This window comes from Phoxinus phoxinus (genome assembly GCF_949152265.1).
Source record: "Phoxinus phoxinus genome assembly, chromosome: 16".
Taxonomy (NCBI): domain Eukaryota; kingdom Metazoa; phylum Chordata; class Actinopteri; order Cypriniformes; family Leuciscidae; genus Phoxinus; species Phoxinus phoxinus.
Window position 1 is genome coordinate 25,997,242 of NC_136891.1, and position 27,446 is coordinate 26,024,687.

Here is a 27,446-nt window from a genome sequence, read left to right on the forward strand (position 1 = left end):
AATTTTGAGATTTTGGGCTATTTGTCTTCAATAACATGTCTTCTTTCAGACTTGTGGTGAAAAAGAGTCCAAAATACACATTTAGGTCTTTATTTTACTAACTTTGTCTATTTGCGTCTGTAGATTTCTCCGAAATTCAACAAAAGTTGGCGTTCTAAATCAACGCGCTGCTCCGCGATCTCTGTGTTCTTCCTTTAATCACGCACACGTCTGAAAAGCTCTCTCTCTTCTGTACAATGCTGTCAGATCCAAATATGGTCATTTCCTTTTAATCAGCAACCAATCGTGAAAGTAAAATGGGCATTTAACCCTAAAAGCGAAATCTCATTGGCTGATGTCAATTTATGACGCCGTGATTGGTTCAAATGCATCACGTGACGCGCTCTGACATTTAGATGTGTGTTTTTGACTGTTTTTCTGCTCAGTTGAAGGCCATAAATGCTGTGTTTATAAGTTTTGATGTGATTTAGGTGGTTTGTATTGTTGTTGCTAATTATTTGATAAGATATTGTGTCAGTAAATAGTTGTTTCTACTAAAAAAGTAGATTTTTTACATTACAAATCTTTAAATGCCTTTTTCTCAAAATGGGTTTTTTGTCATCCTCCAGTAGAAACATCTCAGCCTATGTAGCACCGATGTACACCAAATTTTCCAGTTATACACTTAGCAGTATTCTGAAGATATGTTCAGAGGGATTTGTTAATAAATCATTCCTGGCCTGATTTATGGGACATTTTAATCCAAAAAATATGGCGAAAATCGATTTTTTTAAGGCTATGGACAGTATATTTTGATTTCCTAGGTAATGAAAGCATATATTCTGAAATCCCTCTAAACATCTTTTTTCATCTTGTGTGTAAACAAAATGAAAAAAGAATTTTGCACCTGGCTTTATCATATGTTCAGATCTATCTACCGAAAATATATGCAAAAGTGTGCATATTTAATGAGATAATACCTAATTTGCATAATTAAACATACAAATTTCAAAAACTTGTAATACATTTTTTATATGAACTTGTGTAAGTAATCAACTGAGGAAGTTTCATGGTGATATCTATTATTTTAAAATTGTACCCTATTCACCTGTAGTGTCTCGCCTTAATAACTATTTATATTTAGCTGAAATATATTTTTTATTTCAGTTTTAGTTAGTAATTCTGGTACTCGAACTTATTTTATTTAATTTGGTTGTTGAAGCAACAACCAAAAAGGTTGTTTTTTTAAAGTTTGTTTTTCAATAAATATAGCTTATACATTTTTATTTTAGCTTAATTTAAATTACTGGAAACTATTTTTAATAGTTTTAGTTAACAGTAACAGCACTGTTTTCAACTGGTGGGTTGGAACCCAAAAACAATGAGCCGCTTATTTGGTCTAATGCGGTTAAATAATAAGATGCAAACACAGGGATGCCAACTTTTGAGTTTAGCTTGGAGTGAGAATTATGGAGGGGGATGGTTTTGGGATTGGGGGTATTGTATAAAAAAACTTGCATCACTATAAGTGTATTGTTATTTTCAAAACATGGTAACTAAACATAATTTCAGTACGTTAAGTGACAATATTACAATGTTTACACGAAACAATGACTGGGAGGCTAATGTTTTTATTAGTCCTTGACACAAATTTCACGATTTATAAATAAATATAAATACCAATACAGTACCTACAGTACATGCTAATTATTCTCTAGGAAAAAAAAATATTTCAGCTGATGCTGTAAACATACAGGGAGCACTGTCAGCTGGTATTATTATTATAGGTTAAAAATAACCACTCAAATTAATATAATGCGTTTTTTATAATAATGACATTAGAATATTTTTACTGATACAAGTCAAAATATAATAAATATGTAATATAGTGCATATATTTAGCTAAATACTCCCCTGTATAGCTAAAAAAAAATTAGCTAACTAACATGCTATGGTCATTAAATGGCTTTCCTGAGGTAAATGTAACGTTACGTGACATATTGTTTATGCGGTTTAAACACTGATTGAGCGATTACATGAGACATGATACATTTCTGTAAGTAATACTGTATCTTTTGACATACTTTCTAATGTTCATTTGTGTTAATTTACTATTAACTAGTAGTAAAGAGGAAGAGATGATCAGTTCACATCCACTTGAACTTAGTGATCTGTCACGTCACATTTAAGAGCACCAAAACAATATTTATTGTTTGAATTTATTGTAGAATTTGAAAGCTGAGACTATTTCAAATCAAAACTAACCTTTTCTTTCAGTGTACTGAACAGTATCAATTGACCGTTCGCAAAAGCCACGCCCCTTAGTTATTGTTACTACGCCCGTCAAACAATTGAGAACCATAGCCATGGCTGGGTTGAGATCCATACATTAAGTGATTGGTTTTGGAGTAATGCAGCAGACATATCCTCCAGGGCACGACAGAAAGTATAGACAGAATAGCGCACGGGAGCACATGCACAAAACAGTTTTGTAAAATTATATATCATATCAATAATTTTTATTTGATCATATTATATTATTTTACAAAACTGTTTTGCGCATGTGCGCGCGCTATTTCAGTCACAACACTGCAATCAGAGGACGCGCTGAAACCATCAACTCTCGATGCTGTTCTCTTCATTCATAACTCGTAGCCGACTGAGAAGGATATATTTGTGTAAATAGTTGTGCAACTGCGCAAACTTTGTTTTGAAGTTTAATGTTTGAGTTCCAGAGGAATTTGTGACTGTGTGTACCTGTTCAACCACATCAAACTTTCGTTTTTAGTAAGTCCGTGCTCTTTCTCTTTTTTTTTTCTCTTGTTTGCTTACTGATGAGGGGCCGCAGTGCCGTAGTGAAACGGTGTTTGTACATGTAGCCTATTTTTTAATAATAGTTGCAAGCAATCATAAAATACAGCAAGTTTTAAGCCCGTGCAGACCTCACTGCCATAGGCGCATCCTTTCTCTATCTTGCTGAAATCGGAATGTTTGACGGAGGTCCTTCTCCTTAGTTACAGTCGCTGAGCTAGGATTGGACGAGAACCGTTCGAGGGCGGTGTTTTGCGAACGGTCAATTGTGCGAGTCAGTTGGCACCCCTGCAAACATAACGCTTCCCACATTCCATATCCAGTTGAGAGCCACTGCTGTAAACCATTTCCTTCTATTGTTTTCAACCCAATTTTTCTTGTTTTGTTTTTTTGTGCCAAGCAGAAGGTCCCTCAATACACCCTGATCATTCAGGCTACCGATATGGAGGGAAACCCCTCATATGGTCTGTCCAACACCGCCACTGCTGTCATACGCCTGCTGGATGTCAATGACAACGGTCCGGAGTTTACCCGAGAAGAGACTGTGAGTGGCACACACACACAGACACTTGAACACGCGTCTCGCGAAAGCCATCTTTGCTGAAAATCGATCTCTCTCTGTCTGTCTCTGTAGTTCCATGGTGAGGTCCCAGAGAACCGTGTGAATGTGATAGTGACGAATATTGTGTCGCGTTATAAGCTAACACACTGTGAGATTTTGTACTTGCATAAAGAAATCAATCGTTGTATTGTGTTGTTAGTTGGAAATTAACTCTTAACTGAACACTCAGGGTTTTTTGTTCTGTATAACACTAATTCTGTAATTATTCGGGGCCGGGGCAAAAGTGTTGCAAGTGCTGCAGTGTGTGTGAGTGTGTGCGCATCACCTTATGTACATTGACCGTGTGGGTGTTTTTAAATCTAACTGTTGTTCTTTTCGCCGTTTTTTTTTCTTTGCCAGGTGCCAGTGATACTGTCTCCGCGGCACAGTGTGGTCGATCAGGGCGACGGCAGTGTGAATCACGTGAAAAGAGACTGGGTCATTCCTCCTGTCAACGTGGTTGAGAACTCCAGAAAACACTTCCCTGAAGAGCTTGTGAAAGTAAGTGTAAACACAAAGAAAAACAACATTGGTTCATCATGTGAAGTGTATTCGAAAAAGTACGATAACAATAAACGGTGATTCATTCATTGAGTTGCTATTCACGTGCATGGAGTTAAATTTAATGTTTATCCTGCGAAATTTGCGTGTGTGTTTCAGATCCAGTCGGATAAGGACAAGAGTAACACACTGCGCTATAGCGTGACCGGACCAGGAGCCGACCAAAACCCCAATGGCCTGTTCATCATCGACGCCATTTCAGGAATCCTGTCTGTCACCAAACCACTGGACAGAGAACACATCCCCAACTTCCATGTAAGTGTGTGTGTGTGTTCATGACTCCATGTCCTGAGATGTCATGTCAAACTTTTGTGTACATTTTATCCTAAATAACATGTGCGCAAAATTATTCAGATTTATGAAACCGTATGAATGATTGCCAGTGTTGGGAACGTTACTTTAAAAAAGTAATTAGTTATAGTTACTCACTACTTGTTCCAAAAAGTAACTGAGTTAGTAACTGAATTACTCTATAATAAAAGTAACTCGTTACCAAGGAAAGTAACTATCTGCGTTACAGTTTAAAAAAAAAGTTGCTATAATCCAAAGAATTTGGATTTTTTTGCGCAGTTTTTACAATTCGGTTGAAATTAGTAGAACAGACGGGTGTTTGTACATAACTTTCGATATTTATTGCACATCGACAGACAGCAAGAGGTTTATCCTGCACTTCAAGAATTATCTTTGTAAGAAAAGTAAACCGTTACACCATATAAAGTGCATAACTCTAGCAAATTAAATCAAACTCTCTCAACCTGAGACAACTGGTGAAGAAAACAACCTGGCGAACAAGCATCTGTGGTGGAGGTATCTGGGTTTTTTGCCCCTAGCTTTGTAGATGCGCATGTCAATGTGAGATGCTTCATTAAATTAGAGTTGCTTACAACGGATGTCGACAAAGTCTTCGCTCCTGGACATAATGTACACATTACATGCACGTTCTTGCCTTTGACCACAATGAATTTGAAGTAGTGCTTATATCTCCACCAACTTTTCATCGGATTGCTCCTGACTCGCCATCTCTGCTGCTCCGTCAAATCTGTTTAGCGGTTGTGTGTGTGTGTGTGTGTGGCGCCTGTCGCGTGTGCTGGCATGTGTGTAAAAACACTGGCTCTGATTGGCTACCATGAAACATGACTGCCTTAGCCAATCATAGTCGCTTACATCGTTATTAACCCACCTCCTCACTAGCTGTGAGCCAGGGGTGCGTTCGGAATCGGATTACTCAGTTTATTCAATCAATGCTTATAACGCACCGCATTTAACGTCCAGTAACGTTAACGGCGCTGTAACGACGGGAAAAATAATTAGTTAGATTACCCCGTTACTGAAAAAATAATGTCGTTACCTAACGCCGTTCTTTTAAACGGCGTTATTCCAAACACTGATGATTGCACAAGATTTCCTTTACAAATATGTAGGGCTGCCACCGTCTAAAGAACTTTCTAGTTGACTAGTACTCACTCATTTAAGCCATTAGTCGACTAGTCCGACATTTATGATATTAATTTAAGTACTTAAAAATATACTTGGGTTTGGGGAGTGGCATCGGAATATGGTTTCAGATTCGGAGTTGAGAATAAATATTATACCATTGTTCTACATTACAGAGAGATACTAAACCATATCGAGCATAATGAGCATTTAAATATAAATTAAGCATAATTGTTCAGTTCGTTATTTGGCCACAGGAGTCGCCTAATTGCCCGGTAAAAGAGTTGATTTATTATTTAAATTTTAATGTAAAGTAAAATAATTTTATAGCCTGTGCACTTTTCAATGCCGTTTCTTGCAGACACAATGTTTAAACAACAGGCCTTTGGTCTTTAGATCTGTGCATTCCATCCAGGACAGAGAGAAGCTCATTACTGTTTTTACTTAGTTTTGTCAAATAAATGCAGCCTTGGTGAGCATAGAGAAGAAGAAAACTTTTTGAACTGTAGTGTAAGATGTTTTTATAGCTGCTTAGATGTAGACTTGTGTGTTTATTGTTCCAGCTTTTGTTTTCTTGAAGAGTTTTCATGTAAACTGTGACTTTAAATGTGTGTTTGCGTTCACAGCTACGTGCTCATGCCGTGGACATCAATGGGAACCAGATGGAGAACCCCATTGACATCATCATCAATGTCATCGATATGAATGACAACCGGCCCGAGTTCACACACCAGATCTGGAACGGAACCGTGGATGAGGGTGCCAAACCAGGTACACACACGCATTCACGCTTTTGACACAGTTTATGACACGACTTCACCAATGAAGTGAAAACTGACATTTATTGCTCGGTTCTAGGTACATTTGTTATGACGGTGACTTCCCAGGATAAGGATGACCCAAATACAGCCAATGGGATGCTCAGATACAAGATCCTCTCCCAGACCCCGGAGAGCCCCTCCTCCAATATGTTCACTATCAACAGCAAGACCGGCGAAATCATCACTGTAGCTGCTGGCCTGGACCGTGAGGTACGAGGAAATTTGTTCTAGTGGAATGTCAAAAAATACACTACAGCCAGTTTTATTATTTGATGTAGTATTTCTAAATGTCTTAAATTATCTTTTACTTTTTTTATTTAATTTTAATTTTAATTCAAGCTTAAGTAATTGTGTGATTTTGTCTTTTAAGCCGAGACACGGCAGGCAAAAACATCGGGGTTTTTTTCAATGGTCAATTTTGAGATTTTGGGCTATTTGTCTTCAATAATATCTCTTCTTTCAGACTTGTGGTGAAAAAGAGTCCAAAATACACATTTAGGTCTTTATTTTACTAACTTTGTCTATTTGCGTCTGTAGATTTCTCCGAAATTCAACAAATGTTGGCGTTCTAAATCAACGCGCTGCTCCGCGATCTCTGTGTTCTTCCTTTAATCACGCACACGTCTGAAAAGCTCTCTCTCTTCTGTACAATGCTGTCAGATCCAAATATGGTCATTTCCTTTTAATCAGCAACCAATCGTGAAAGTAAAATGGGCATTTAACCCTAAAAGCGAAATCTCATTGGCTGATGTCAATTTATGACGCCGTGATTGGTTCAGATGCATCACGTGACGCGCTCTGACATTTAGATGTGTGTTTTTGACTGTTTTTCTGCTCAGTTGAAGGCCATAAATGCTGTGTTTATAAGTTTTGATGTGATTTAGGTGGTTTGTATTGTTGTTGCTAATTATTTGATAAGATATTGTGTCAGTAAATAGTTGTTTCTACTAAAAAAGTATGATTTTTTACATTACAAATCTTTAAATGCCTTTTTCTCAAAATGGTTTTTTTGTCATCCTCCAGTAGAAACATCTCAGCCTATGTAGCACCGATGTACACCAAATTTTCCAGTTATACACTTAGCAGTATTCTGAAGATATGTTCAGAGGGATTTGTTAATAAATCATTCCTGGCCTGATTTATGGGACATTTTAATCCAAAAAATATGGCGAAAATCGATTTGTTTAAGGCTATGGACAGTATATTTTGATTTCCTAGGTAATGAAAGCATATATTCTGAAATCCCTCTAAACATCTTTTTTCACCTGGCTTTATCATATGTTCAGATCTATCTACCGAAAATATATGCAAAAGTGTGCATATTTAATGAGATAATACCCAATTTGCATAATTAAACATACAAATTTCAAAAACTTGTAATACATTTTTTATATGAACTTGTGTAAGTAATCAACTGAGGAAGTTTCATGGTGATATCTATTATTTTAAAATTGTACCCTATTCACCTGTAGTGTCTCGCCTTAATAACTATTTATATTTAGCTGAAATATATTTTTTATTTCAGTTTTAGTTAGTAATTCTGGTACTCGAACTTATTTTATTTAATTTGGTTGTTGAAGCAACAACCAAAAAGGTTGTTTTTTTAAAGTTTGTTTTTCAATAAATATAGCTTATACATTTTTATTTTAGCTTAATTTAAATTACTGGAAACTATTTTTAATAGTTTTAGTTAACAGTAACAGCACTGTTTTCAACTGGTGGGTTGGAACCCAAAAACAATGAGCCGCTTATTTGGTCTAATGCGGTTAAATAATAAGATGCAAACACAGGGATGCCAACTTTTGAGTTTAGCTTGGAGTGAGAATTATGGAGGGGGATGGTTTTGGGATTGGGGGTATTGTATAAAAAAACTTGCATCACTATAAGTGTATTGTTATTTTCAAAACATGGTAACTAAACATAATTTCAGTACGTTAAGTGACAATATTACAATGTTTACACGAAACAATGACTGGGAGGCTAATGTTTTTATTAGTCCTTGACACAAATTTCACGATTTCAATTCATAAAATTGAGATTTGGATAAATACCAATACAGTACCTACAGTACATGCTAATTATTCTCTAGGAAAAAAAAATATTTCAGCTGATGCTGTAAACATACAGGGAGCACTGTCAGCTGGTATTATTATTATAGGTTAAAAATAACCACTCAAATTAATATAATGCGTTTTTTATAATAATGACGTTAGAATATTTTTACTGATACAAGTCAAAATATAATAAATATGTAATATAGTGCATATATTTAGCTAAATACTCCCCTGTATAGCTAAAAAAAAATTAGCTAACTAACATGCTATGGTCATTAAATGGCTTTCCTGAGGTAAATGTAACGTTACGTGACATATTGTTTATGCGGTTTAAACACTGATTGAGCGATTACATGAGACATGATACATTTCTGTAAGTAATACTGTATCTTTTAACATACTTTCTAATGTTCATTTGTGTTAATTTACTATTAACTAGTAGTAAAGAGGAAGAGATGATCAGTTCACATCCACTTGAACTTAGTGATCTGTCACGTCACATTTAAGAGCACCAAAACAATATTTATTGTTTGAATTTATTGTAGAATTTGAAAGCTGAGACTATTTCAAATCAAAACTAACCTTTTCTTTCAGTGTACTGAACAGTATCAATTGACCGTTCGCAAAAGCCACGCCCCTTAGTTATTGTTACTACGCCCGTCAAACAATTGAGAACCATAGCCATGGCTGGGTTGAGATCCATACATTAAGTGATTGGTTTTGGAGTAATGCAGCAGACATATCCTCCAGGGCACGACAGAAAGTATAGACAGAATAGCGCACGGGAGCACATGCACAAAACAGTTTTGTAAAATTATATATCATATCAATAATTTTTATTTGATCATATTATATTATTTTACAAAACTGTTTTGCGCATGCGCGCGCGCTATTTCAGTCACAACACTGCAATCAGAGGACGCGCTGAAAACTTTGTTTTGAAGTTTAATGTTTGAGTTCCAGAGGAATTTGTGACTGTGTGTACCTGTTCAACCACATCAAACTTTCGTTTTTAGTAAGTCCGTGCTCTTTCTCTTTTTTTTTTCTCTTGTTTGCTTACTGATGAGGGGCCGCAGTGCCGTAGTGAAACGGTGTTTGTACATGTAGCCTATTTTTTAATAATAGTTGCAAGCAATCATAAAATACAGCAAGTTTTAAGCCCGTGCAGACCTCACTGCCATAGGCGCATCCTTTCTCTATCTTGCTGAAATCGGAATGTTTGACGGAGGTCCTTCTCCTTAGTTACAGTCGCTGAGCTAGGATTGGACGAGAACCGTTCGAGGGCGGTGTTTTGCGAACGGTCAATTGTGCGAGTCAGTTGGCACCCCTGCAAACATAACGCTTCCCACATTCCATATCCAGTTGAGAGCCACTGCTGTAAACCATTTCCTTCTATTGTTTTCAACCCAATTTTTCTTGTTTTGTTTTTTTTGTGCCAAGCAGAAGGTCCCTCAATACACCCTGATCATTCAGGCTACCGATATGGAGGGAAACCCCTCACTTGGTCTGTCCAACACCGCCACTGCTGTCATACGCCTGCTGGATGTCAATGACAACGCTCCGGAGTTTACCCGAGAAGAGACTGTGAGTGGCACACACACACAGACACTTGAACACGCGTCTCGCGAAAGCCATCTTTGCTGAAAATCGATCTCTCTCTGTCTGTCTCTGTAGTTCCATGGTGAGGTCCCAGAGAACCGTGTGAATGTGATAGTGACGAATATTGTGTCGCGTTATAAGCTAACACACTGTGAGATTTTGTACTTGCATAAAGAAATCAATCGTTGTATTGTGTTGTTAGTTAGAAATGAACTCTTAACTGAACACTCAGGGTTTTTTGTTCTGTATAACACTAATTCTGTAATTATTCGGGGCCGGGGCAAAAGTGTTGCAAGTGCTGCAGTGTGTGTGAGTGTGTGCGCATCACCTTATGTACATTGACCGTGTGGGTGTTTTTGAATCTAACTGTTGTTCTTTTCGCCGTTTTTTTTTCTTTGCCAGGTGCCAGTGATACTGTTTCCGCGGCACAGTGTGGTCGATCAGGGCGACGGCAGTGTGTATCGCGTGAAAAGAGACTGGGTCATTCCTCCTGTCAACGTGCTTGAGAACTCCAGAAAACACTTCCCTGAAGAGCTTGTGAAAGTAAGTGTAAACACAAAGAAAAACAACATTGGTTCATCATGTGAAGTATTCGAAAAAGTACGATAACAATAAACGGTGATTCATTCATTGAGTTGCTATTCACGTGCATGGAGTTAAATTTAATGTTTATCCTGCGAAATTTGCGTGTGTGTTTCAGATCCAGTCGGATAAGGACAAGAGTAACACACTGCGCTATAGTGTGACCGGACCAGGAGCCGACCAATACCCCAATGGCCTGTTCATCATCGACGTCATTTCAGGAATCCTATCTGTCACCAAACCACTGGACAGAGAACACATCCCCAACTTCCTTGTAAGTGTGTTTGTGTGTTCATGACTCCATGTCCTGAGATGTCATGTCAAACTTTTGTGTACATTTTATCCTAAATAACATGTGCGCAAAATTATTCAGATTTATGAAACCGTATGAATGATTGCACAAGATTTCCTTTACAAATATGTAGGGCTGCCACCGCCTAAAGAACTTTCTAGTTGACTAGTACTCACTCATTTAAGCCATTAGTCGACTAGTCCGACATTTATGATATTAATTTAAGTACTTAAAAATATACTTGGGTTTGGGGAGTGGCATCGGAATATGGTTTCAGATTCGGAGTTGAGAATAAATATTATACCATTGTTCTACATTCCAGAGAGATACTAAACCATATCGAGCATAATGAGCATTTAAATATAAATTAAGCATAATTGTTCAGTTCGTTATTTGGCCACAGGAGTCGCCTAATTGCCCAGTAAAAGAGTTGATTTATTATTTAAATTTTAATGTAAAGTAAAATAATTTTATAGCCTGTGCACTTTTCAATGCCGTTTCTTGCAGACACAATGTTTAAACATCAGGCCTTTGGTCTTTAGATCTGTGCATTCCATCCAGGACAGAGAGAAGCCCTCTAAAACTCCCAATAAATTACATGTGTCATAGTTACCATGGCAGCCAGTCTGAGAATGTGACCTTTGACTTCCCTCTAATCCACTGTACCGTGAAGAGGAGAGAAGGCAAAATTAAACTCTGGAGGAGCTTATCCTAACACTAAGTCACACACACACATTCATTCATTGTGCTCGTAGGGGGGCATTCCCTAAATCTGGCTTTTCCTAAGTAAGAACAATCCTCAATCTCCACTGGAAGTAGTTTCAAACTTTTCTTGACTGGTTTCAATACCCTTTCACTTCACTACTGGACCCGAGAGGCTGTTAACCTCCCTCAGTGTCTACCTAATCCACATTCAGATTCAAATTATGCAGAGATTACATGAATATGAAATTATTTGCTTCCTAATGGTGCCAAAGGTGGAGCATCAGGCTTCCTTCGGATAGCTCATGCATATATACAGTAGACTTAAAACAGCTCTAGCATGCAAACTGCAACCAAGTCAGCTGCAGCAGTTGCTTAACCCCACTAACCGCTGTAAATGAGTGTGGCGGTTAATAGCCTCTTTTATACTGAGAGTGTGTCTGTACTGCCATTGCTGTTACAGTTTTTCTCAGTTGGCTGCAGAAAATGTGTGAATCGAGTACTGTCAATTTCTTCTGAATGATGCATTAAAATGGCTCATAATGGCATAAAAACACTGAAAAATAATGTGGAGGTTCATTGTTGTTCAAACGTGATTCTGAGAGTAATTCACTTCATGCATCCCATAGCATAGCTAGTTTGTTATTGATCAAAGTTAACAGTAATGTTTCAAAACAAATTATATCATCATATTAGAATGATTTCTGAAGGATCGTGTGACACTAAAGACTGGAGTAATGATGCTGAAAAATCAGCTTTGCCATCACAGGAATGAATGACATTTTAAAATATATTAAAATAGAAAACAGCACCTTTTCAATTGTAATAATATTTCACAATATTACTGTTTTTACTTAGTTTTGTCAAATAAATGCAGCCTTGGTGAGCATAGAGAAGAAGAAAATGTTTTGAACTGTAGTGTAAGATGTTTTCATAGCTGCTTAGATGTAGACTTGTGTGTTTATTGTTTCAGCTTTTGTTTTCATGAAGAGTTTTCATGTAAACTGTGACTTTAAATGTGTGTTTGCGTTCACAGCTACGTGCTCATGCCGTGGACATCAATGGGAACCAGATGGAGAACCCCATTGACATCATCATCAATGTCATCGATATGAATGACAACCGGCCCGAGTTCACACACCAGATCTGGAACGGAACCGTGGATGAGGGCGCCAAACCAGGTACACACACGCATTCACGCTTTTGACACAGTTTATGACACGACTTCACCAATGAAGTGAAAACTGACATTTATTGCTCGGTTCTAGGTACATTTGTTATGACGGTGACTTCCCAGGATAAGGATGACCCAAATACAGCCAATGGGATGCTCAGATACAAGATCCTCTCCCAGACCCCGGAGAGCCCCTCCTCCAATATGTTCACTATCAACAACAAGACCGGCAAAATCATCACTGTAGCTGCTGGCCTGGACCGTGAGGTACGAGGAAATTTGTTCTAGTGGAATGTCAAAAAATACACTACAGCCAGTTTTATTATTTGATGTAGTATTTCTAAATGTCTTAAATTATCTTTTACTTTTTTTATTTAATACAAATTTTAATTCAAGGTTAAGTAATTGTGTGACTTTTGTCTTTTTTTAACTATTTATTTTTAGCTGAAATATATTTTTTATTTCAGTTTTAGTTAGTAATTCTGGTACTTGAACTTATTTTATTTCATTTGGTTGTTTTATTTCAAGTTTGTTTTTCAATAAATATAGCTTATACAAATTTATTTTAGCTTAGTTTCAATTACTGGAAACTATTTTTAATAGTTTTAGTTAACAGTAACAGCACTGTTTTCAACTGGTGGGTTGGAACCCAAAAACAATGAGCCGCTTATTTGGTCTAATGCGGTTAAATAATAAGATGCAAACACAGGGATGCCAACTTTTGAGTTTAGCTTGGAGTGAGAATTATGGAGGGGGAGGGTTTTGGGATTGGGGGTATTGTATAAAAAAAAAGTGTATTTTTTATTTTCAAAACATGGTAACTAAACATCATTTCAGTACGTTAAGTGACAATATTACAATGTTTACACGGAACAATGACTGGTAGGCTAATGTTTTTATTAGTCCTTGACACAAATTTCACAATTTCAATTCATAAAATTGAGATTTGGATAAATATCAATACAGTACCTACAGTACATGCTAGTTATTCTCTAGGAAAAAAATATTTCAGCTGATGCTGTAAACATACAGGGAGCACTGTCAGCTGGTATTATTATTATAGGTTAAAAATAACCACTTAAATTAATAAAATGCGTTTTTTATAATAATGACGTTAGAATATTTTTACTGATACAAGTCAAAATATAATTAATATGTAATATAGTGCATATATTTAGCTAAATACTCCCCTGTATAGCTAAAAAAAATTTAGCTAACTAACATGCTATGGTCATTAAATGGCTTTCCTGAGGTAAATGTAATATTACGTGACATATTGTTTATGCGGTTTAAACACTGATTGAGCGATTACATGAGACATGATACTTTTCTGTAAGTAATACTGTATCTTTTAACATACTTTCTAATGTTCATTTGTATTCACTATTAACTAGTAGTAAAGAGGAAGAGATGATCAGTTCACATCCACTTGAACTTAGTGATCTGTCACGTCACATTTAAGAGCACCAAAACAATATTTATTGTTTGAATTTCGTAATAAAATTGACAGAATTTGAAAGCTGAGACTATTTCAAATAAAAACTAACCTTTTCTTTCAGTGTACTGAACAGTATCAATTGTGCGAGTCAGTTGGCAGCCCTGCAAACATAACACTTCCCACATTCCATATCCAGTTGAGAGCCACTGCTGTAAACCATTTCCTTCTATTGTTTTCAACCCAATTTTTCTTGTTTTGTTTTTTTTGTGCCGAGCAGAAGGTCCCTCAATACACCCTGATCATTCAGGCTACCGATATGGAGGGAAACCCCTCATATGGTCTGTCCAACACCGCCACTGCTGTCATACGCCTGCTGGATGTCAATGACAACGCTCCGGAGTTTACCCGAGAGACTGTGAGTGGCACACACACACAGACACTTGAACACGCGTCTCGCGAAAGCCATCTTTTCTGAAAATCTATCTCTCTCTGTCTGTCTCTGTAGTTCCATGGTGAGGTCCCAGAGAACCGTGTGAATGTGATAGTGACGAATCTCACCGTGACTGACAAAGATGAACCGGCGACTCCTTCATGGAATGCTGTGTACCGGATCATATCTGGGGATCCAGACGGACGCTTTTCCATCCCCACTGACCCCGTTACCAATGAAGGCCTTGTCACCGTTGTCAAGGTAACACTCACAAACTTACTGAGGAATAAACATACTGACAGATGGTCTGGAACTGATGTGAACGATTCCGCTTCAGAACCACTTTGGGTTTTACACTTTCTGCTCACTCATGAGAGAAAATCACACAACGTCCCTCTACTTGAAGTCGGCACCGCTCACATACTTTGGTCTGCAATGCTGCATACACAGAGAAGCGGAGTGATTCAAACAGTGAAAAGTCCCAGCACTTTGCCCAGCCAATCAGATCCGTGGACCAGAACTAATTGTTGTTTAAACACTGCAATTGGGTTGTGTTGCTATTCGCTAAAATCTCGCTAGAGTCTTATCGGCACGGGTTCAAATACAGAGTAAAAGACGGTCTCCATGGAAACAGCTTCCACCTGCTGTTCAGCTGAGTTCGTGGTTTATGTCTCTTAATTAAGAATGAGTCATTCATTAATTATTATTCAAGCATTTCTCCTCTGTGTATTTGATTGCAACACAATCCATTCATTGTATAATTTTTTTTAATTTTTTTCCCTAACAGCTCCGTTAACTTGATTGTGTGTGTGTGTGTCCTTGTGTACAGCCAATTGATTTTGAGATGAATCGATCATTCATGCTGACTGTTGTCGCTGAAAATGAGGTGCCGCTGGCAAGCGGGATCCATCGCACCCGCCAGTCTACAGCCAGCGTATCCATACGCGTCATCGACGTGAACGAAAGCCCAAACTTTGACCCAAACCCCAAACAGATCAAACTGGAGGAGGGGCTTCCACAGTGGTCGAGGCTAACGACTTTTACTGCTCATGATCCAGACAGATTTGTGCAGCAGAGTATTAGGTATTAAAACACACACACATGCATCTACACACACACGTTTGGAAAGGATTTTTTTAAATAGGAGAGTTTAATGCACTATGAAGAACAAAGCAGTGCTTTCCTGCTAGTCCAGCCAGAACATTTATGGAAACTAAGCTGGAAAAATTATTCACTCAGAAATTGTCGCTCAGTCAATCATGTCAGAGGTTATTTACATACAGAAGTCTTAAAGGTGCAGGAGCAAACCGAATATGTTATAGTCATGTAAAGTGGATGGTCATGAAAATGGTCTAAAAATAATATGAAAAAGACTAGGATATTATTATTTTTTTTTTTTAAAGCTTTATTTCAATTACCAAAAAATGTTTTAATAGTTTTAGTTAACAATAACAACACTGGTCACACTGGAAATTGAATGCCAAGTTAAACGCTTTGCAGTGTGGGATACATTGCCCAGCGTAGTATGCTCGGTTGTATCCTTCTCATTTTGACAAATGTAGAATACATACTATACACTGCAGAAATAGTAGGATATATAGTACAGTAAATAGTAGATTGAAAGTATGCTATTCCACATATAGCCTTTGTGTTTTGTCATTTCCCCCCCATTTCAGTGTTTTTTGTATGTAAAAGTAAATGTTAACCATCTGTGTTTGTGTTTTAAAGGTACTCTAAATTGTTTGACCCTGCCAGCTGGCTGGAGATTGACCCAAACAATGGACAAATTTCCACAATTGCTGTTTTGGACCGAGAGTCTCCCTATGTTAAAAACAATCTCTACAATGCCACATTTATGGCCTCTGACAACGGTAGGAGCATCTGTGTTTGTATGTGTATATATGCATAAACACTTGAGATCGAGTGATTCTATTGATTTTAGCTCTAGGGAGGAATTGCAACCGAACAGAGACATACACATGCCCACACATCCATGATAATGATCTCACCAACAACATATGCAAACTCATTCTGAATGCCTATGCACTCACTTTCTCTGGGTTATTCTTTGAAGCAGGCTCTCCCTCTCTTCCTAACACACACATATGCACATACACTACCCGCTGTGTGAAAGAGTCTACTGAAGTCTGCTAGGCCCTATTCTGCTGTGGTGTTTAACATTCTCGCTGCATCAGAGCTCTGACACAAACCCCCTCTCTCTCTCTCTCACACACACACACACACGCTGTAAATTTGAAAGCTTGTCTCCTGAAACACTCACTAAACAGTTGTGCCATTTTTGTATGCGGTATTTCAGTGTAAAACCCCACCTGTTATCCACTTTAAATGCGCTGAAATAGCAAGGCACTGTATGTAAATGAAGTCATTCTCATTCTTTTTAGCACAAACACACTCTTCTATGCAAATTAGTCTTGTCGTTTTTGTTCAGCATTATTTGCGCAAAATCAATGCTACTTGCATGGTAATGTTATCAAGCAATTCTTTTTTAATTGCATTTAATTTAAATACATTTTTATTTAAAAGGGATGTTTGTGTACATTTTCTTGCAATCAGTAATTGATGAAATTATGGAGAAGAGTGTTATATCCAGCTGTGTGCTGTAGTAAAGTGCACTTTTGGCATTTTAAAGGTAGATTGCAGTGCCAACTACAGTCACAAGTTCAGCCATTACCTAAATAATTCAGTGTTTCTGTGTTTCCCGAAACCATAGATCCAATGAACATTCACAAACTGCATCACAAAGTTGTGTGGTTGGAGTAAAGAAAGCTAAACAATAGAGAACAAACATAGCAAAGTAATCTTCAGATACAAATAATCTGTCATTAATTCGATCGCTAAACCGATTAAATAGCAGAAGTTATTACTCCATCTCCTGTGTGGCGTCAATTACGTCAGCTCTTTGTTGTTGAACCAACATGGTTTACATGTGACTGAGTTAGGAAACACTTGTGACTAGCTAGTTCATTTCTCCAAGGATGCATCGTACTATGGTAGTTAATCAGAAAGTTATGTTATGGAGCAAGAATTGCATTGCTAATTCTCTTTAGTTGCATAGTTTAAATTTGTAAACTTTTTAAAACAATTCGCTAAGGCAGCGGGTGCAAATGCACAACGCTAACTAAGCATTCTTAGTGAATTCCTGCCTCAACTCAGTTAAATCTTTGTGTGCAAATAGCAGTATAGTGCTGATCGAAACCCTTTGCCACAAAGAAGCCGTATCTAGTTCAATGCTGATTCGCACACCTGATTCAATAAATTAAGGATACTTAGTCGTACTTGATTTAGTTGTTTTCAGGCTGGAACGGATTAAAAATGTGTTGTGAATGCCAGCAGGAGTAGAACAGAAAGCCTCAGCTCCGTCAGCCTGCCTGTCTCTTGTTCTTTGTTTAAAGATCAGTGAAGCCGAAAGGTCTTGTTACTCTTGTTGAAAAAGAAACTAAGCTCTTTTCTAAGTAGTGATGGTCCAGTCTGTGGTGGTTATAGGGGCTCTGGTTTGATTGGATCTTATAGACTGTGCATTATGGTTTATAAATGAGTTATCATGCCAACCGACCCAGATGAGTGGACCTTAAAGTCGTTAACTGCTGTAGTTCATCTGTATTGTCAATTTTCAACTATTAGTCTCGGGCTCAGATGTCACGCCCACGAAACTTTCACAGTCATGAAGCATATTGCACACAAAAACATGTGCAATATACAGCAAGGGCTGTATGGATTCAAGATGCACAAGAGTCAAGATGCACAAGTTTATTGCATCTTTTGTTTTTAAACATCTCGTCACGTTGGTTACGTTTTTTAGATTGCGTGTTGAAAATAGTGTTTAACAGTTTTAACATGTGACTAGTTGACTATTCTTAGTCAAAAGTCTGGCTGCATGAGACAATGTTTGTTTTGATTTTCCCTTCTTTTTCTCTTCTGTCCATTGTCAGGTTCCCCCCCTGCGAGTGGGACGGGAACTCTGCAGATCTACCTGCTGGACATAAACGATAACGCACCTCGAGTCTTCCCTCAAGAAGCAGAAGTGTGCGAGCGTCCTGAGCCCAACGCCATCAATATCACAGCTGTAGACGGAGACCTCAACCCCAACGCTGGGCCCTATGCTTTCGAGCTGCCCAACCGACCCTCTGACATCCGCAGGAACTGGACACTGACTCGCATTAGTGGTACGCCACAATGTCACATCAAAACACTTTTCTCAATTATGCTTTTATTTGTCTTGCCAGACTTTATCTGACGCACGTGTTTTGTCATGCTTGTTGGTTTGTAGGCGATTATGCTCAGTTAAGTCTGAAAATTAGTTACTTGGAAAGTGGGATATATGAGCTGCCCATCAGCATCACAGACTCGGGTAACCTGCCCATGTCCAACATCACCTACCTGCGCATCAAAGTGTGCCAGTGCGATCACCATGGCGACTGCGTGGACATGGAACGCATCATGGCAGCCGGGCTGGGCACCGGAGCCATCATCGCCATTCTTATCTGCATCATCATCCTGCTGGGTAAGACACACACTAGACAGAGATTGTTTCTTCCAGGCAGTGGATTTCTTATCAGTTGGTCACATTTCTGTCGAGCACATGTGATCTGCTTTTGGTCGATATAGTCACAAAAGATTCCATAGCGAGACTGTTGTGGAAAATGATAGCAACAGTTCTGTTCACTTACACCAATGTTATCAGTTGAATCGAAATCGAATGATGCTTTTCTCTTTTTGGTTGACTTTAGCTGGGTTTCTATCCACATTTTTATTTTATATTTTATTTATTTTTAAAATGTTGGTTTAACACCAAGAAGTGAATGCAGTTTCAAAAAATGTGCATTAAGAACGTATAAGCACACTTGAGGTGGATAAATGCTTTGTTCAGTAAGAAGACATAAACAAACTACAATGGAAACATTTATAGAATATATTTCTAGAGGCGCATAAAAAAAGTAATATGAATAATTCACTTTGGACCAATCTCTTGCATAAATATGGTTCTAGTCTTCATGAAATGCTGCCAAAGCCTGTTATCAAAATGATTGGCTACTGTCACCACCAAAACTGTCTGACATGCTGTCGCCTCCCGAAAATAAGGCATCTGCCACCATTCACCAGCGATGACATTTTTGTCAGAATGTCTCTGCACTCTAAAGTAATTTATTACATTTAATAAAAGAGCCACAGTAGTTTCCCAATGGCCACAACTTCCATTTCTATTTTGCTCAAACTCCTATGTAAGTGACAATTTTGTTCTCAAACACATGGGATGTAGAAACTGTTTTCAGGTTAAATTCAATTTGGAACTTGGATGGAAACACAGCTTATGGTTTGCTCTTGCACAATTCGGATTCTCCATCTCTACAGCTTTAAATCGCATTACTTGTGTTCATTTACTTTAAAGAAAAACGTCAGATGAAATACTTTGCAGTGTCACATAATAGCTGAATAATATCAATCTTATGCGCTCATTTTACTGAAAAATCACACTCCTCACGGACATTTCTGAATCTTGTCTGAGGAAGCAGAAACTGAGGGGGTGGAGCTAGGAGAAATGTACATTTTGGTTGGTGGTGCTAAAAATGACACACTGCACCTATAACTGTCTGATCTCAAGTCATTTTGCTGGTTTTTATATTGATCTCTCTCTCACTTTCCGTCTCTCTCTGCAGTGCTGGTGTTGATGTTTGTGATGTGGATGAAGAGACGGGATAAAGAGAGACAGGCCAAGCAGCTGCTGATCGATCCAGAGGACGACGTGCGAGACAACATACTCAAATACGACGAGGAGGGCGGCGGAGAGGAAGACCAGGTACATGCTCCCTCTCTACTGCTATTGCTGCTGGGCATACACAATTATTTCAGCTCAGAATAACTTGAGACCATCTAGCTTGTTTAATAAAAACATGTTAAAAAATTTGATTTTAAGCAGTCGTTAAATCTTCACGATTTTAATTTGAGCTGCGTAGTGCGGATTGAAATCGATGAAAAAGTTCCAGCACTCATTTTGCAAGTAATGATGATTACAAGTCATAGTATGCTAGAGACTCATTTTAAATTGATGAAACCGTTCCTGCTTTGCCTGGTGGTGTGAGCACATATTTTTGCATTTGCATTTGAACCAAACTTTGGTTTTTGTAAAGTGTCTCAATGCTCACACACACACACACACACATTTTCAGTTTTATCATTTTGAAGACTTTTTATGAGTTAATGATATTTTCTACCTCCTAAACCCCCACAGAAACCGTTTGGCATTTTTGGATTTTAATTAAAACATTTAATTGGGGTACACTGCATTTTTTCCACCCGCCTACATCTTGGCCGAGTGTTCTAGCTTTTCAAAGTACTTGACCATGGACCATGAGCACTTACAAACATGTCATCTTTCAAACTTGTCGTGGGTATATTCTAACCTCTTGCATATCCATTTTTGTTGTTTCCACCTTCTTCTTTGGTTATTTTTAATGGCATTTTCCATCGTCTTCTTCAAGTAGTTCTTGAAAACAGCGAGCCAACTGTGAGTATTGCCACATAGTGGACCAACCAATTAGTGCAGTCAATTAAAGGCATGTGTGTGTGCGCCATACAAAGTTTGGATTACACCAACCCTGCTGATTTCAAAATGTAGCGGCAAATCGAAACATACTTTCGGCTATCGGCTAACTATGTAAAGGAGGAAATACTGTAGAGTTCGATTGTTTTTATCCACCTTATGTTTAACGTAACAGCAGGCGTCGCCATTTGTAACTTAAATGTGCTTTCAGATATTTATAAAAACAGTCTGATATGTGGCTTCATATTGCAAACTGGTATTTTTTTTGTCACATTATTTTAATGTATCATCTTAGTCATAAACACACTAGTTTGTAGCGCAAATTGTTTTACTTTTTACTGCACTTTGTTATTCTTCTAGTTATTTGCTTATAGCGGCTAATGACAAGTCTAAGCTATCGATACAAAGCTAATTATCACCACTCGCTAACCTAAAAGAAATGAAACATCAGTATGAATAAAGAATATATTTATTTTACATCAAGATTAAAGTATTTTCATTCCAAATATGGACCGTTCCTAATTTTCCCATAGGAAGGTTTTTTTTAAATCAAATTTAGCTAACTTCTGAAAAGAAAACCCACATGAATGTCCTTCATATGGAACAAAGCGAATTTAAATTGCATTACTATAGTCAAAACGTTCCTTGTTTTGCATGCAGATGTTTCCAGAAAACCACGGGCTTTGAAGCAGACCTCTAACCCTGTTTGTGATTGTCTATCTGTGTTTCTCTTTAGGACTATGATCTGAGCCAGCTGCAACAGCCCGATACTCTGGAGCCAGACATGATCAAGCCCGTCGGGATCCGCCGGATGGACGAGCGACCGATGCACTCGGAGCATCCGAACTACCCCATCCGCTCGGCCGCACCCCATCCCGGAGACATAGGAGAGTTCATCCACGAGGTACGCTGTGTGTCCGCTCTTCTGAAGCTGCGCCATATAAAATGGCTCGATGGCACCAGTGATAAGACTTAATGGTGATTGATTGGTTAATTGGACCAAGGTCCTTTTAGTTTTGTTGATCATTAGCCAGGCTCAGGGATCCAATAACTCATGCTACAGTCTGTGGATGCGCGCCCTCCCACGCACACATGCAGACCTCACACGCTCTAAGCAGTGCGACTGCACTCAAAGCAGGGTGAGATTAGCAAGAAACTGCTTAAATCAGGTAATGAATTAAACATTACTGCTAAATGTAAGCAGCCGCACTTAAAAGACAGACAGGCTTTTTATACATCAGCATTTGCCAATCGTTTCGACCAAACTGTATTTTAAAGAAACCCGTCAGTTAGGATTTTTTAGCTCTCTTTTTCTTTTTAGCATTCAAACGTGAAAAGAAATTGTCACTTATGAGTTTTGTTTATAGTCATTTTATGTCTGCAGAAAGATTTGTTTGGACAAGCGACTTCAGGATTCAGAATTATGTCAGCTGAACGTCTATACAGTGTTTAGTCTATGTTAGCACTCTGTCTGGATAGTGTTATGCTAAGAATAGAACTTTATTTGTACAATATGGCGGTGTTTCAAAACCAAGTGAGCTGCCTACCTAGACCGCATTTTTGGGCACCAGAGGCATTTTAAACATTCAAATTGAACATGCATTTGGATGTTCGATTCACTGCCAAAATTGGTTGGGCAAATGTAAATCAAATATTTGAATCTACCCCAAAATGTTGTCTAGGTAGACATGTGATCTTGTCTATAGAATGTGTTTGCCTCTGTGGCATTATCTATCTTAAGTTACGTCAGAAATGCTGTACTATATACCTATTACTACTTGTTTTTACTACTATGGTTCCAATGCTAGCTTTAGCACGTTTAGCTCCTCTCTGGGAAAGTGCATGAAATGTCCAACGTTCCACACATCAGCTTGCTTGGCTGAAGAACTACATCATACAGTTTATTTAAAAAAATATATATCGTTTTTGTTATTATTACAGACAAAACATGCATGGATAGGAATTATGTTTCTTCCGTTGGGTGTCCACACTCCATACCCCCTCCACCATCATTGGATTTATTTGCTTAATATGCAATTGATCATTGTGCAAAACAAAACAAAGCACAAGCTTTGTGTCAGGTTGTTATGCTGTAATGCTAAATATAACGGTAGAACTGTGTGTATTACGACCTGTCGGGACCTGATGAAAATAAAATAAAAAAGATTAATATATTAGTATTTATGATGTTTAAAGATTACCTTATTCTTATAAGTTCATTTTATGAGGAACTTCAGAGGATCATTTTAATTGTTGGAGAGACTGCAGATTTCCTGAGAGGCAAGACACAATATTTCATAGCAGGAAATAATGGCCAGTACACAGTGGTCTTTGTGTTCATTTAAATTTTGGATTCACCTGCACATTCTACCAAACAGTAGAGAATAGTGCAGCAGTATGTGAAATGGCTCTCACACACATTTTCTACTTAATGGGTTTCAGTTCTATTGTCACTCCTTCCTCCTTCCTTCCTTCCTCTTCTCACTTTGGTTGTTTCTCATCCAGTGCCCTGACAGTGTATTCAGTGTTTCATTGTTTAATTGTGCGAGCTCAGACTGCGCTTAGCTGTGGCGTTTCCAGAACGCAGCCGCTTATAAATAAACGCTTTAGCCTGTTCCAGAGCCAGCATCTGTTTGCACGGCGACCCCAATCCTTCTCCGCTTCCCTCTCCTCCCATCTCCCCTCCTCCTCCTCTTTTTGTTCCTTCTACTTCTCCATCCCATCCCCCTCTTCACTTAAACAGCAATACGTTGTACCAGATGAGTAATTGGACAAGAAAACGCTTGTACTAAACAATGATCATGTGCTATCTTTGAAGCGTGTCTATTTTAAAAGCACATCCGTTGTGGTCATGTTCCCTAGGGTCTGAAGGCGGCCGACACCGATCCCACGGCCCCTCCGTACGACTCCCTGCTGGTCTTCGACTACGAGGGCAGCGGCTCACGGCCGGATCGCTCAGCTCCCTTCACTCCTCCAGCAGCGGAGGCGACCAGGACTATGACTACCTCAACAGACTGGGGCCCTCGCTTCCGCAAACTCGCCGACATGTACGGAGGCAACGACGACTAGCTTACGCCATCACCGCAGGACCACAGAAAGAGAAGGAAGAACCGGAGGAGGAGGAGGAAAATTAAAAGAAACAACATCAAAAAAACAGTGTGGCACTTTTTTTTAATTGCAGGACGTGGACAGTGTGCAGAATCAAACAATGAAGAAACCAATATACCCTAAAGAGACAGAGAATGAAGAGACAAGAAAGTGGAAGGAAGATCACCATGGAAACAAAACCAGGTCTCTCCGAGGCCCTCTGTTGTTGACGGAAGGGGGTCTAATGAAGGAAATCTGCCTAGGTTTGGTTCAGTCCAGGATTTTTTCGCCTAAGTTTGAAGGATCATCGGTACGAAACGTATGAAGGAACGCTTAAAGAACGTTAAATGAATGCTAAGTTACACTTGAATCTCACAGTACAGAAGCACTGGGATATTACGTGCCTTTTTGTACATTTTTTTTGTTTCGTTTTTACATTTTTCTTTCTTTTCGGTCTTTGTTCATTTGATCTGATGATGTTGTTTTTCTGTTCAATGGCTTTGGTGGCTCAGAGTTTTGGAGTGTTTAATGTCGTGAGCCTGTTTATAACGTTTATGCTTCTGTTTGCGTTTCTCACCATCACGCTGTTCGTTCACGTCACGTATCAAAACGAAAGCTTTGGAAGAATGGGAGAGGCAAGACAGAGAGAACAGCTTTGTACAGTATGCTAGAAAATAGATTTCAGGTTTTTTTGTTCTTTTTTTTTCCTTTTTTTTTTCGTTTTCCTATTTTTTTTTTCAAATATATTCACTGTTTTTCCACCAAAACGTTAACTTATGCAGCCGGTTGCAAAATGGGAGACGAGCATTATGATTTGGTAGCAGAACTCTTCGTTTTGTTCATTTATTTTCTCTCTCTGCATTTTTTTGAAGTGATTTAGTATTTTGCAAATGAAAACATTCTGTTTTTTGAAATGTCATCTGCCTTAGTCATCCTGGTATTCTTTCATGCCTGGTATTCTTTCATTTTTTACTCCACTGTAAATTAAATGGCGTGTACATAGTTTTTGTTTTGTTTTTCCTCTTTTGATGTAGTCTACGAAGAAGAACAGGGCGTGAAGAACTTGTATATGTATAATTTGGACTACAGACAAAAGATTTTTGCATGTTTTTATCTTTTACGTATAAAACGGTCTTTCTGAAATTGATTTACACACAAATAAAGAAATGCCCACCTTGAATGAGACTAAAGCGAATGAGTGAGAACGAAAGTTTGGTCCAAATACCCGTTGTTTTCATCCCTCCCCTTTCATGACCTAACATTCCTTTTTCATTTCGCCCTTTTGGCCCAGTTAATGACCTTCCATTTGCCCGTTCTCTAATTTCATTACTTGACGTCTTTCGTCAAGGATTCCATGTTGACCTTCCGCTTCCTTTGTTCTTCTCTGCTACGTTCTGCATTTCCATTGTCTTCTCCCCCGGGCCACTCTCATGGATCAAAGAGGTCGACTGACGTTCAAGGCTCCGAGGCCATACTCCTAAATGCACGATCCTTCGGGATCTTCACGTTTGAACTAAACTGTAATGGTGGACCTAAGCCCTCATCATAACTGTCTCTGCCTGTTAGAGAACCGTAATGGTGTGTGCGTGTGTGTGTGTGCGTGCGTGTGTGTATCACTGGATACCGTCAGAGAGGGCCAATCAAAAGAGCAGGATGGAAGTACAAGGCCAGTCCACTCATGAGGCTCACAGCCATAAGATGATTAACAGCTTTTTAATGGACGATGGCTGTCCAGACTTCTGTGGGCTCTGTTTGCAATTACTTGTTGAATATTATGACCCATTGCAGCCCAAATGACCAATAAAAGTCTAATTTTGGAACTGCTGATTTGTTGGTTTTTCTTGCTACATTGATGCATTAGCAGCTGTCTTCTAAGGCAGGGTCCTTAAGCATCATGGGAGCTCACCAGTGACCGATTTAGAATGCTCTACATGGGTAGCAAATCACAAATAGCACTCCACATGAGAGACTTGACTTGCAATTGATTTCGATTGTGTTTGATGTTAGTACTGTATGTTGCTGAGCTAAACGCTATTTTTATACTCTTAAAAAAACTCAAATAAGTGACGCACTGAAATGTCAGCAACTGAAAATGCTGAAACAGCAAAAACTAGATTCGGTTTTAGCCAAAACAAATTTGGAGGGCGGAAATAATTGATCGAATCACTATCTATTTCATGCACACCACGTGGACAAACTGTACATACAATAACTTCACTACCACTGCTTTAATTGATCATACCAACATCATACCAGGTTCAGTTTTCCATTTACCCAAGTTTCATTACAGAAACTTTATCGATTTATTTTTCGGCTAAATGTAAACTAATTTTGGTGTTTCTTGAAAAATAAATTATTTGGATGCAACACTAATAAAATACATAGCACAAAAAAAATACATATACATGTTCACATTTGTAATAATACTACTGAATTGAATCTATAAATAATATTTATCTCACCTTAAACACCATTTTGGATTCATTTTTCCCTGAGCCCAAAGCGGTGCTTTATGGACCACCGTCTGCTGCTGCCATTGAATTTTGATAAAATTCTATATCTTATTTAACATTTTTGAACAGCCTTTTTTAATTTTTAGTCAGTGTGCCTGTAATGCCTTAAACTGTTGCCTGCATATGCAGCTCACTAGGTTTTGGAATGAGATAATTGTATATATGCATGCTAAATGGGCTCCATTAAATGGAAAAAGGAAATGCCGTTGCATACCTTGACCTTAAAAGTATTTACTGGCAGCTGGGTCATTATCTGGGTCTGTGTGTGCCTGCCTCCATCATTTGAGTCAGTCTACAGTCCACACACACGCACATAATCTTGTGTATTTCTATACTCCCTTCAGGGCTATCCTTTGCTCCTCCTTCTCTATCTAACGTTCTCTGGGGACTGAGATTATTGTGCCAACATCAAAGCCTGGCCTCCCCACGTCCCATTGTGTGTGACTGAGAGAATGAGAGAGCTAAAAAGTGGAAGTCTTGTGCTTAAGGTCACATTAAGGATGGGGAATAAGCTTTTCTCAGTGCTGCTATCTCCTTCATTCCACACTCTCTACGTATATACACATATAAAACTCCTTCCTGCGTTTTATATTTAGGTTATTTTCCTATTTCCTTTAATACTTCATGTTTCATCACACTCTTTCTCTGTCCTTTGTTTCAGGGTTTTTTTTTTTTTTTGTGCTCGGTTTTGTCAGTAATGGTCTGGCCAGTCCAGTGGAACACTTGATCCTTTGTTACGCTCTCTTTTCTCTCTCTCTCTCTCTCTCTCTCTCTCTCTCTCTCTCTCTCTCTCTCTCTCTCTCTCTCTC

General features: G+C 38.4%; 1 protein-coding gene across 1 annotated transcript in view; it reads left to right on the forward strand.

Annotated features, from left to right (window-relative positions):
- cdh2 (cadherin 2, type 1, N-cadherin (neuronal)) overlaps positions 1-25,304 on the forward strand; it is a 56,843-nt gene extending 31,539 nt beyond the window's left edge. The window contains 21 exon segments of the mRNA XM_079583432.1: positions 3,194-3,334; positions 3,752-3,892; positions 4,052-4,207; positions 6,013-6,157; positions 6,245-6,417; positions 9,705-9,845; positions 10,263-10,403; positions 10,561-10,716; positions 12,473-12,617; positions 12,705-12,877; positions 14,326-14,463; positions 14,554-14,739; positions 15,308-15,561; positions 16,207-16,349; positions 18,429-18,662; positions 18,767-19,000; positions 20,154-20,293; positions 21,774-21,941; positions 23,900-23,975; positions 23,978-24,048; positions 24,050-25,304. Coding sequence (XP_079439558.1) covers positions 3,194-3,334; positions 3,752-3,892; positions 4,052-4,207; positions 6,013-6,157; positions 6,245-6,417; positions 9,705-9,845; positions 10,263-10,403; positions 10,561-10,716; positions 12,473-12,617; positions 12,705-12,877; positions 14,326-14,463; positions 14,554-14,739; positions 15,308-15,561; positions 16,207-16,349; positions 18,429-18,662; positions 18,767-19,000; positions 20,154-20,293; positions 21,774-21,941; positions 23,900-23,975; positions 23,978-24,048; positions 24,050-24,106 — 3,213 coding nt within the window. The 3' untranslated portion in view covers positions 24,107-25,304.
- Positions 25,305-27,446: the final 2,142 nt, after the last annotated feature.